At 38.0% G+C, this 12,373-nt stretch overlaps 1 protein-coding gene across 2 annotated transcripts in view; it reads left to right on the top strand.

The window, feature by feature from the left end:
* The first annotated feature begins 3,190 nt into the window (after positions 1–3,190).
* Positions 3,191–12,373, top strand: part of SLAMF6 (SLAM family member 6) — a 37,721-nt gene continuing 28,538 nt past the window's right edge. For both annotated transcript variants that reach the window (XM_019025327.4, XM_019025332.4), the window contains exon 1: positions 3,191–3,302. In XM_019025327.4, the coding sequence (XP_018880872.2) occupies positions 3,254–3,302 (49 nt within the window). In that variant the 5' untranslated portion in view covers positions 3,191–3,253. The remainder of the gene's footprint in view (positions 3,303–12,373) is intronic.

Genomic DNA, 12,373 nt, shown 5'->3' on the forward strand with positions numbered 1-12,373 from the left:
GAAAATTTTAGGCCAATATCCCTGATGAACATTGATGTGAAAATCCTCAGTAAAATACTGGCAAACTGAATCCAGCAGCATATCAAAAAGCTTATCCACCAGCCGGGCATGGTGGCTCATGCCTGTAATCCCAGTACTTTGGGAGGCTGAGGCGGGTGGATCATGAGGTCAGGAGACCGAGACCATCCTGGCTAACACAGTGAAACTCTGTCTGTACTAAAAATACAGAAAAATTAGCTGGGCATGGTGGCGGGCACCTGCAGTCCCAGCTACTTGGGAGGCTGAGGCAGGAGAATGGCATGAACCCAGGAGGCAGAACTTGCAGTGAGCCAAGATTGTGCCACTGCACTCCGGCCTGGGCGACAGAGCAAGACTCCATCTCAAAAAAAAAAAAAAAAAAAAAAAAAGCTTATCCACCACAATCAAGTTGGCTTCATCCCTGGTATGCAAGGCTGGTTCAACATATGCAAATCAATAAATGTAATCCATCACATAAACAGAACCAATGACAAAAACCACATGATTATCTCAATAGATGTAGAAAAGGCCTTTGATAAAATTCAACATCACTTCATGTTAAAAACTCTTAATAAACTAGGTACTGATGGAACGTATCTCAAAATAATAAGAGCTATTTATGACAAACCCACAGCCATTATCATACTGAATGGGCAAAAGCTGGAAGCATTCCCTTTGAAAACTGGCACAAGGATGCCCTCTCTCACCACTCCTATTCAACATAGTATTGAAAGTTCTGACCAGGGCAATCAGGCAAGAGAAAGAAATAAAGGGTATTCAGATAAGAAGAGAGGAAATCAAATAGTCTCTGTTTGCAGATGACATGATTGTATATTTAGAAAACCCCATTGTCTTAGCCCAAAATCTCCTTAAGCTGATAAGCAGCTTCAGCAGTCTCAGGATACAAAATCAACGTGCAAAAATCACAAGCATTCCTATACACCAAAAATAGACAAACAGCCAAATCGTGAGTGAACTGCCATTCACAATTGCTACAAAGAGAATATAATACCTAGGAATACGACTTACAAGGGATGTGAAGGACCTCTTCAAGGAGAACTACAAACCACTGCTCAAGGAAATAAGAAAGTACACAAACAAATGGAAAACCATTCCATGCTCATAGATAGGAAGAATCAATATCATGAAAATGGCCATATTGCCCAAAGTAATTTATAGGTTCAATGCTATTTCCATCAAACTACTATTGACTTTCTTCACAGAATTAGAAAAAACTACTTTAAATTTCATACAGAACCAAAAACGAACCCATATAGCCAAGACAATTGTAAGCCAAAAGAACAAAGCTGGAGGCAGCATGCTAACTGACTTCAAACTATACTACAAGGCTGCAGTAACCAAAACAGCATGGTACTGGTACCAAAACAGATATATAGACCAATGGAGCAGAACAGAGGCCTCAGAAATAACACCACACATCTACAACCATCTGATCTTTGACAAACCTAACAAAAACAAGCAATGGGGAAAGGATTCCCTATTTAATAAATGGTGTTGGGAAAACTGGCTAGCAATTATGTGGAAAACTGGCTAGCAATTATGCAGAAAACTGAAACTGGACCCCTTCCTTATACCTTATACAAAAATTAACTCAAGATGGATTAAAGACTTAAATGTTAGACCTAAAACCACAAAAACCCCAGAAGAAAACCTAGGCAATACCATTCAGGACAAAGGCATGGGCAAAGACTTCAATACTAAAACATCAAAAATCAATGGCAACAAAAGCCAAAATTGACAAATGGGACCTAGTTAAACTAAAGAGCTTCTGCACAGCAAAAGAAACTATCATCAGAGTGAACAGGGAACCTACAGAATGGGAGAAAATGTTTGCAGTCTATCCATTTGACAAAAGGCTAATATCCAGAATCTACAAAGAACTCAAACAAATTCACAAGAAAAAAAAAACCCCAACAAAAAGTGGGCAAAGGATATGAAGACACTTCTCAAAAGAAGACATTTATGTGGCCAAGAAACATATGAAAAAAGCTCATCATCACTGGTCATTAGAGAAATGCAAATCAAAACTACAATGAGATACCATCTCACACCAGTTAGAATGGAGATCATTAAAAAAATCAGGAAACAACAGATGCTGGAGAGGATGTAGAGAAATGGGAACGTTTTCACACTGTTGGTGGGAGTGTAAACTAGTTCAACCATTGTGGAAGACAGTGTGGCAATTCCTCAGGGATCTAGAACTAGAAATACCATTTGACCCAGCAATCCCATTACTGGTTATATACCCAAAGGATTATAAATCATGCTGCTATAAAGACACATGCACACGTATGTTTATTGCAGCACTGTTCACAATAGCAAAGACTTGGAACCAACCCAAATGCCCATCAATGATAAAGAAAATGTGGCATATATATACCATGGAATACCATGCAGCCATAAAAAAGGATGAGTTCATGTCCTTTGCAGGGACATGGATGAAGCTGGAAACCATCATTCTCAGCAAACTAACACAAGAACAGAAAGCCAAACAACGCATGTTCTCACTCATGGGTGGGAACTGAACAATGAGAACACATGGACACAGGTAGGGGAACATCACACACTGGGGTATGTCACGGGGTGGGGGGCAAGGGGAGGGATAGCATTAGGAGAAATATCTAATGTAGATGACAAGTTAATGGGTGCAGCACACCAACATGGCATATGTATACATATGTAACAAACCTGCACATTGTGCACATGTACCCTAGAACTTAAAGTATAATTTTAAAAAATCAGTTTTATTTTGGCTTTTTCTTAGCTTTATACTTAAATATTTTTTTCTGATATAATTAGAGTGGAATTGTTTTTTGAATTTTATTTTTGGATTACTCATAGCTAGTATATACAATTGCAATTGAATTTTATATTTTGATTTTGTATCTTTTCACCTTGCTGAACTCACTTATTTGTTCTAGTAGATTTTAGGAAATTCCTTACAGACTTTTACATATAAGTTTATGAAAGATGCAATAAAGAACTTTATCTTCTTTTCCAAAAAAAAAAAAAAAAAGATTTGTGCACTTAGCTCAGAAAAAAGTAAACAAAAAATTAACACAGTTACAAATTAGGATTTTTAGTGCAGGGGAAGAAGTTGTCACCACGCCTCTAAGAGGAAGGGGAAGTCTCAGAAGTATTTTCAGTTTATGACAGAAGGGCAAAAACATTGACTGCCTCAAGGTCTCAAGCACCAGTCTTCACGGCGGAAAGCATGTTGTGGCTGTTCCAATCGCTCCTGTTTGTCTTCTGCTTTGGCCCAGGTAAATGTCAGTCCAGACCGGTGTAGTCACTGAGTGACTCCCTGGTTTTGTGCAGCTTGCTCAACCTAAATCGTCTGTATACAGTTGTCTGTCTGGCTCTCTGCCAAGGGATTGGGGCGGGAAAGGGGACGCTCGCTGGCAGTGTTACCTGATATACTACTACCTCCTCTCAACTTTGGATGCGATAAGCCTGAGATGGTTGTCGGTGAAAAATTTCAATTGTGTCTGCCTGTAAGAAAGTTATTTGCTGGGGCAGAGGAAATAAGCTTTTGAAGACAAGACTGTTTGTGGTTTATGACCAGCATCTTGTGTTATAAAGAGTACCAAGACCAAGAAAATGGGCCCTCATACCAATTTATCTACTACCGTACTGTGAACCTCAGGGAGGTTACTTATCCTTCCTGAACCTCACTATCCTCATCTAAAATATTAAAAACCTATTATTCAGTTGAGCCAAATTTTCTGGGCCCAACCAAACACACTAAAAATAACCCTCTCACCTTTTGTTCATTGCAAAAAAAAAAAGGTTTCCATCTCTCCCCTCCTTTAGTGCAAATTAGGGCTAGCTAGTCCAGCAATGCATTATATATGGCAGTGAGAAAAGAATGAACTGATCCAGCTGGCTTCTTGTTTCCTGCTGTCCATTATATGGAGAAGATGAAGATTCATATCATATTTGGGGAACTACAAGTGGTCCACGGGAGACAAAGTGTAGCATTCAGGCAGAGATAAGCCAGGAGACCAATGGAAATCTAGTCCAGAGCTAGCCCAGGGTAGCAGATAAAAGTAGGAAGCATTCACTGAGCACTTATTGTATTTCAAGTATTGTGCCAGGTGCTGTACACACGTTATGAGTCTCATGAGAATTCTATGAATTTATACTATTATTATCTCCATTTTAAAATGAAGAACTGAGGTGAACTTAATTTAAATAATTTGCCCAAATTTCATTAGCCAGCATGCGACAAGCTCTTGTAATAGTTATGAGAAACAATAACAGTTCAACAAGTGTGGCAGCAGCATAAGAGAAAGAAGAGACTGAAGCAAGAGATCCCATCAATATGGAGTTAAGTAGATGAATTGGTAATTGGAATGAGAAAGGAATAAATATTCATTGAACACCTACTGAATGCTTGGCACTGTTCTAGTTTGCATGAATACATCATGAACAAAGCAAGCAAAAATTCCTGCCCTCATGGAGTTAACATTTTAGCAGGAGACAAACTGTAAAAAAAGATAAACAAGTAAAATAGTGTATTGGATAGTGATAAGGAAGAAATAAATCAAGAAGGAAAGGGAGAGATGAAATATGGTAAAGAGGGCAGTGAAATTTCAGACAGGATAGCCAAAGAAAGTGACAAAATTGGAAGGTGGAGAGCAGCCACAGGAGGAAGGTGAGTTCAATTTTGGACCTACTGATTTTAGGATGTCAGTGTGCTATACATGAGGAAGTTACGTGGAGGTTCCTGGGAACTTAGGACTAGGGGTAGAGCTGAGGCTAGAGACTTAAAAATCAATGGCATAGAGATATGTTAAGCTGAGGAGAAAACTGGAATGAGAACAAAAGTTTGGGAAATATATATAAAATGCAGAAAGAGAGAGAATTCTTTCCTTCATTCAAGAGCCTTTTCCTGATCTGGGAGCAGAATCTTGAGTTTTTGCTTCATTTTTGCCACCCTGCAAAATTATTTCCACCTCTAGAATAAAATATTCTGAATGTCCTTGTGTTAAAATTCCTCTTCTTCTCCCTATTTCCATGAATACTTCTTATAATGACCCTATGAAATATACAGTGCTCCAATCTCCACTTCACAGATGGGGAAAGAAGGCACAGAACACTAAAGTAACTTGCTCACTGCCCCACATTTATGGGGGAAATGGGTATAGAAAGAGAAACACATTTGAATGAGTTTACAGGAGGCAGATGCAGGTGTTCTGAGACCCAGGAGGAGAGAAGTGGCTGCTAGAATTGGAAATCAGGAAGCTTGGCTCCGGAGTCTGTGCTCATAGCCACTTCACTATGCTACTTAGCTTACACACAGTCATACATTCACACAAATGCGTACATAATTAGAAAATTGCGGCTAGCAAAAAAAATAAGCAGGGCACCTTGATAGAGAAAAACACGGGGACCTGCTTTGGACGGAGTGATGAAGAAAGGACTTTCTGGAAAAGTAACATCTCATCTGATATTTAAATGGTGTGAAAAGTTAAACAGGAAAAGTCAAATGAAGAAGATTTTAGGGCAGAGGGAATCATGTGTGAAAAGCCGTGATGCAGGAAAGAGCCTGGAGTGATTTAGGAAGGGAAAGAAGACCACTGTTGCAAAAATGTGGGGCAAATGAAATTAATCTTTGAAACAACCATGAAAAACAATGACTCATGCCAGCCTACATTCTTTGAAGTGGGTTGGGCACTATCCTGACTCCTTTTAGAAAATTTAGTGGAAAAGACAAACCATATTGAAAAATAATCCCATTTCCTTTAACTCAAGCCCTGGGTGGCAAAACTAACAGAACAAAACAATAATTGTAACTAAAATCAAGCATCATGACTTCCTAGAGAAAATAAATCTCGTTTGTTTCTTCATTTCGATTTTTATAGATGGAAACTTGGAAACTTGTCAAACTTAAATGTGCATATAAATTACTTGGGGGAATCTTATTAAAATGCTGATTGGGGAATAGGGACTGAGATTCTGCATTTCTAAGAGGCTCCCAGGTGACACCAATGCTGCCTGTCCATGGACCACACTAAGCAGCAAGGTTCTAAATTCCAATGGACTTCAGTCATACTGGGATTGTAGGGAGGAAGAAATAGAAACTAACTTTGAGTGTGTTTGCAGGAAGCAGATATAGGTATTCTGAGGTCCAGGAGAGAGCAGTGGTTGGAAATGTAAGTAAAGCAAACACATGAGGGCTGATTCTGAGGTTGAGTCAAAATGTGCAATGCTCTTCTGTGAAGAGATTGTGACCCGATGGCCCCCGAGCAGTGTTATCTACTTTTTACCAACCGTCCACATCTTTCAAATGTTTATTGTGCTCAACAGGCAGAGAGCTGTTTTATATTTTTTCATTATCCTCAGACACGTGTTTTTCCACCTCTCAGAATCTGCAATCTCCAATGTGACCTCCACCTAGGTGTTCATGCCTCTGTTTTTGGTCCCTTAACCCAGATTCAGCTTTGATTGTTTCTCTGTTCACACTCAGACATTTTGTATTAAGGTGAAATTCTTGTAACAGGATGTAATAATTTTAAAGTGACATTTTGTACATTTTGTGAAACCACCACTTCTATTATTCTAAAACATTTTCATCACCCCAAAAGGAAACCCTGTACCCACTAAGCAGTCATTTCCCATTCTCCCCTCCCCTCAGCCCCTGGCAAATACCGATCTGCTTTCTGTCTCTGTGGGTTTACCTATTCTGGATAATTTCATATAAATGAAATCACACAATATATGACCTTTCGTGTCTGACTTCTTTCACTTAGCATCATGTTTTCCAGGTTCACCTATGTTGAACCATGTATCAGTACTTCATTCCTTTTTGGCTGAATAGTATTTTGTATTCTGTATATACTACATTTTATTTATCCATTCATCTATTAGTGGACACCTGGGTTGTTTTTGCCTTTTGGCTCTTGCGAATAGTGCTACTATGTGTACAAGTATTTGACTACCTGTTTTTATCTGGGTATATACCTAGCAATGGATTTGTCAGATCATATAATTCTATGCTTAACTTTTTGGGAAATTGCCAAACTGTTTTCCACAATGGCTGTACCATTTTACATTTCCACTAGCTGTGTACAAGAGTTATAATTTCTCCACATCCTCATCAACACTTGTTTTTTCCTTTTTAAAAAAATTATTATCACCATCCTAATAGGTGTGAAGTGGTATATTAGTGTGGTTTTGATTTACATTTTCCCAATGACAAATGATTTTGAGTATCTTTTTAAGTGTTTATTGGCCATTTGTATATCCTCTTTGGAGAAATGTCTATTCAAGTCCTTTGCCCATTTTAGTTGAATTATTTGTCTTTTTGCTATTGAGTTATAAGAGTTGTTTATATATTCTTGGAACCAGACCTTTAATACATGATCTGAAAATATTTTCTCCCATTCTGTAGGTTGTCTTTTCACTTTCTTAATAATGTTCTTTGATGCACAAAAGTCTTTAATTTTGATGAAGCACAATTTACCTATTTTTATCTTTTTTCTTTTTTATCATTTTATTTTAAGTTCCAGGATACACGTGCAGGATATGCAAGTTTGTTACATAGGTAAACATGTGCCCTGGTGGTTTGCTGCACCTATCAACCTCACCTAGGTATTAAGCCCTGCATACATTAGCTATTTTTCCTGATGCTCTCTCTCCCCCCGCCCCACCCCCGACAGGCCCCAGTGTGTGTTATTCCCCTTCTTGTGTCCATGTGTTCTCATTGTTCAGCTCCCACTTAAAGAACATGCAGTGTTTGGCTTTCTGTTCCTGCATTAGTTTGCTGAGAATAATGGCTTCTGGCTTCATCCATGTCCCTACAAAGGACATGATTTCATTCCTTTTTATGGCTGCATAGTATTCCGTGGTGTATACATACCACATTTTCTTTATCCGGTCTATCATTGATGGGCATTTGGGTTGATTTCATGTCTTTGCTATTATGAATAGTGCTGCAATGAAGATACACGTGCAATGAACATGCACATACACATATCTTCATAACAATGATTTATATTCTTTTGGGTATATACCCAGTAATGGGATTGCTGGGTCAAATTGTCTTTCCGCCTCTAGGTCTTTGAGGAGTCCCCGCATTGTCTTCCAGAATAGTTGAACTAATTTACATTCCCACCAACGGTGTAAAAGAGTTTCTATTTCTCCACAGCCTTGCCAGCATCTGTTTTTTCTTGACTTTTAAATAATTGCCTTTCTGACCTGTGTGAGATGGTATCCCATTGTGGTTTTGATGTGCATTTCTCTAATGACCAGTGATGTTGAGCTTTTTTTCATGTTTCTTGGCCACATAAATGTCTTCTTTTTTTTTTTTAACACCTGAAGAGTAAGTTTAATGGAATTCATAGTTACAGATATTCAGAAAATATTTGTTGGGGGAACTAATTAATACATTTCTTTCAATTTTTATTTTTAGTTCTGGGGTACATGTGCAGGATGTGCAGGTTTGTTACATAGGTAAACCTGTGCCCTGGTGGTTTGCTGCACCTACCAACCCATCACCTAGGTATTAAGCCCAGCATGCATTATCTATTTTTCTTGATGCTCTCCCTCCCCCATCCCCACTCCCCAGGAGGCCCCAGTGCATGTTGTTTCCCTCCCTGTGTCCATGTGTTCTCACTGTGCAGCTCCCACTTACAAGTGAGAACATGCAGTGTTTGGTTTTCTGTTCTTGTATGAGTTTGCTGAGGATAATGGCTTCCAGCTTCATCCACATCCCTGCAAAGGATATGATCTCATTCCTTTTGATGGCTGCGTAGTATTCCATGGTGTATATGTTCCACATTTTCTTTATCTTGTCTGTCATTGATGGGCATTTTGGTTGATTCCAGGCCTTTGCTATTGTGAATAGTGCTGCAATGAACATCTGCATGCATATATCTTTGTAACAGAGTGATTTATATTCCTTTGGATATATACCCAGAAATGGGATTGCTGGGTCAAATAGTATTTCTGGTTCTAGATCTTTGAGGATTTGCCACACTGTCTTCCACAATCGTTGAACTAATTTACATTCCCAACAATGTAAAAGTGTTCCTATTTCTCCAGAACCTCACGAGCATCTGTTGTTTCCTGACTTTTTCATAATCACTATTCTGTCACGAGATGGTAATTTATTGTGGTTTTCAATTGCATTTTTCTAATGATCAGTGATGTTGAGCTTTTTTTCATGTTTGTTGGCTGCATGAATGTCTTCTTTTGAGAAGTGTCTGTTAATGTCCTTTGCTCACCTTTTAATGGGGTTGTTTGATTTTTTTCTTGTAAATTTGTTTGAGTTCCTTGTAGAATCTGGATATTAGACCTTTATCAGATGAATAGATTGCAAAAATTTTCTCCCACTCTGTAGGTTGCCTGTTGGCTCTGATAATAGTTTATTCTGCTATGCAGAAGCTCTTCAGTTTAACTAGATCCCATTTGTCAATTTTTGCTTTTGTTGCAATTGCTTTCACTGATTTCATAATGAAATCTTTGCCCATGCCTATGTCCTGAATGGCATTGCCTAGATTGTATTCTAGGGTTTTTATAGTTTTGAGTTTTACATTTAAGTCTTTAATCTATCTTGAGTTAATTTTTGAATAAGGTGTGAGGGAGGGATCCAGTTTCAATTTTCTGCATATGGATAGCCAGTTCTCCCAGCACCAGTTATTAAATAGGGAATCCTTTCCCCATTGCTTGTTTTTGTCATGTTTTTTGAAGATCAGATAGTGGTAGATGTGCAGTCTTATTTATGGGTTCTCTATTCTGTTCCATTGGTCTATGTGTCTGTTTTTGTACCAGTACCATGTACCATGCTGTTTTGGTTATTGCAGCCTTATTGTTTGAAGTCCAGTAGCATGATGCCTCCAGCTTTGTTCCTTTTGCTTAGGATTGTCTTGGCTATATGAGCCCTTTTTTGGTTCCATATAAATTTTAAAATAGTTTTTTCTAATTTTGTGAAAAATGTCAATGATAGTTTAATGGGAATAGTAATGAATCTATTAATTACTTTGGGCAGTATGGTAATTTTCATGATGTTGATTCTTCCTATCCATGAGCACAGAATATTTTTCCATTTGTTTGTGTCCTCTCTGGTTTCCTTGAGCAGTGGTTTGTAGTTCTTTTTGAAGACGTTCCTTCACTTCCTTTGTTAGCTGTATTCCTAAGTATTTTATTCTCTTTGTAACAATTGTGAATGGGAGTTCATTCATGATTTGGTTCTCTGCTTGCCTGTGTGTGGTGTATAAGAATGCTTGTAACTTCTGCATTGATTTTGTTTCCTGAGATCTTGCTGAAGTTGCATGTGAGCTTAAGAAGCTTTTGGGCTGAGATGATGGGGTTTTCTAGATATAGGATCGTGTCATCTGCAAACAAAGATAATTTGACTTCCTCTCTTCCTATGTGAATACACTTTATTTCTTTCTCTTGCCTGACTGCCCTGGTCAGAACTTCTAATACTATGCTGAATAGGAGTGGTGAGAGAGGGCATCCTTGTCTTATGCTGGTTTTCACAAGAAATGCTTCCAGCTTTTGCCCATTCAGTATAATATTGGTTGTTGGTTTGTCATAAATGTCTCTTATTGTTTTAAGATATGTTCCATCAATATCTGGTTTATTGAGAGTGTTTAACATGAAGGGATGTTGAATTTTATAGAAGGCCTTTTCTGTGTCTATTAAGATAATCTGTGGTTTTTGTCTTTAGATCTGTTTATGAGATGAATTACATTTATTGATTTGCATATGTTGAACCAGCCTTGCATCCCAGGAATAAAGCCAACTCGATCAGGGTGGATAAGCTTTTTGACGTACCGCTATATTTGGTTTGCCAGTATTTTATTGAGAATTTTTGCATCAGTGTTTATCAGGATATTGGCCTGAAGCTTTCTTTTTTGTTGTATCTCTGCCAGGTTTTGGTATCAGGATGATACTGGCCTCATAAAATGAATTAGGGAGGAGTCCCTCCTTTTCAATTGTTTGGAATAGTTTCAGAAGAAATGGTGCCAGGTCCTCTTTGTACCTCTGGTAGAATTCAGCTGTAAATCCTTCTGGTCCTGGGCTTTTTCTTTTAGACTATTTATTACTGTCTCAATTTCAGAATTTGTTATTGGTCTATTCAGGGATTCAGCTTCCTCCTGGTTCAGTCTTGGGAGGGTGTATGTGTCCAGGAATTTATCCATTTCTTGTAGATTTTCTAGGTTATGTGCATAGAGGTGTTTATAGTATTCTCTGATGATTGTTTTTATTTCTGTGGGGTCAGTAGTGATATCCTCTTTTAACATTTTTTATTGTGTCTATTTGATTCTTCTCTCTTTTCTTCTTTATTAGTCTAGCTAACTAGCAATCTATCTATATTATTAGTTTTTCAAAAAACCAGATTCTGGACTCCTTGATTTTTTGAAGCATCCTTCTTTTATCTATCTCCTTCAGTTCTGCTCTGATCTTGGTTATTTCTTGTCTTCTGCCAGCTTTGGAGTTTGTTTGCTCTTGGTTCTCCAGTTCTTTTAGTTTTAATGTTAGCATTTCAATTTGAGATCTTTCTAGGTTTTTGATGTGGGCATTTAGTGCTCTAAGTTTCCCTCTTAACAGCTGCTTTAGCTGCATCCAGAGATTCTGATACATTGTCTCTTTGTTCTCATTGGTTTCAAAGAACTTCTTGCTTTCTGCCTTAATTTCATTATTTAACCAGGAGTCATGCAGGAGCAGGTTGTTCAATTTCTATGTAGCTATGTGATTTTGAGTGAGTTTCTTTGTCTTGAGTTCTAATTTAATTATGCTGTGGTCTGAGAGACTGTTTGTTGTGATTTCAGTTCTTTTGTATTTGGTGAGGAGTGTTTTACTTCCAATTATGTGATCAGTTTTAGAGTAAGTTCCATGTGGCAATGCATAGAATGAATATTCTGTTGTTGTAGGGTGGAGAGTTTTGTAGAGGTCTATCAGGTCCACTTGATCTAGAGCTGAGTTCAAGTCCTGAATATCTTTGTTAATTTTCTGTCTGAATGATCTGCCTAATATTGACAGTGGGATGTTAAAGTCTCCCGCTATTATTGTGTGGGAGTCTATGTCTCTTTGTACGTCTCTAAGAGCTTATTTTAGGAATCTGCTTTTGTATTGGGTGCATACATATTTAGGATAGTTAGTTCTTCTTGTTGAATTGAACCCTTTACCATGCCTTTCTTTGTCTTTTTTGGTCTTTATTGCTTTAAAGTCTATTTTGTCAGAAACTAGGATTGCAATCCCTGCTTTTTTCTGGTTTCCATTTGCCTGGTAGATTTTCCTCTATCCCTTTATTTTGAACCTATGTGTGTCTTTGCATATGAGATGAGTCTCTTGAATACAGCACACCAATGGGTCTTCACAA

Source organism: Gorilla gorilla, chromosome 1 (assembly GCF_029281585.2).
Source record: "Gorilla gorilla gorilla isolate KB3781 chromosome 1, NHGRI_mGorGor1-v2.1_pri, whole genome shotgun sequence".
Taxonomy (NCBI): Eukaryota; Metazoa; Chordata; class Mammalia; order Primates; family Hominidae; genus Gorilla; species Gorilla gorilla.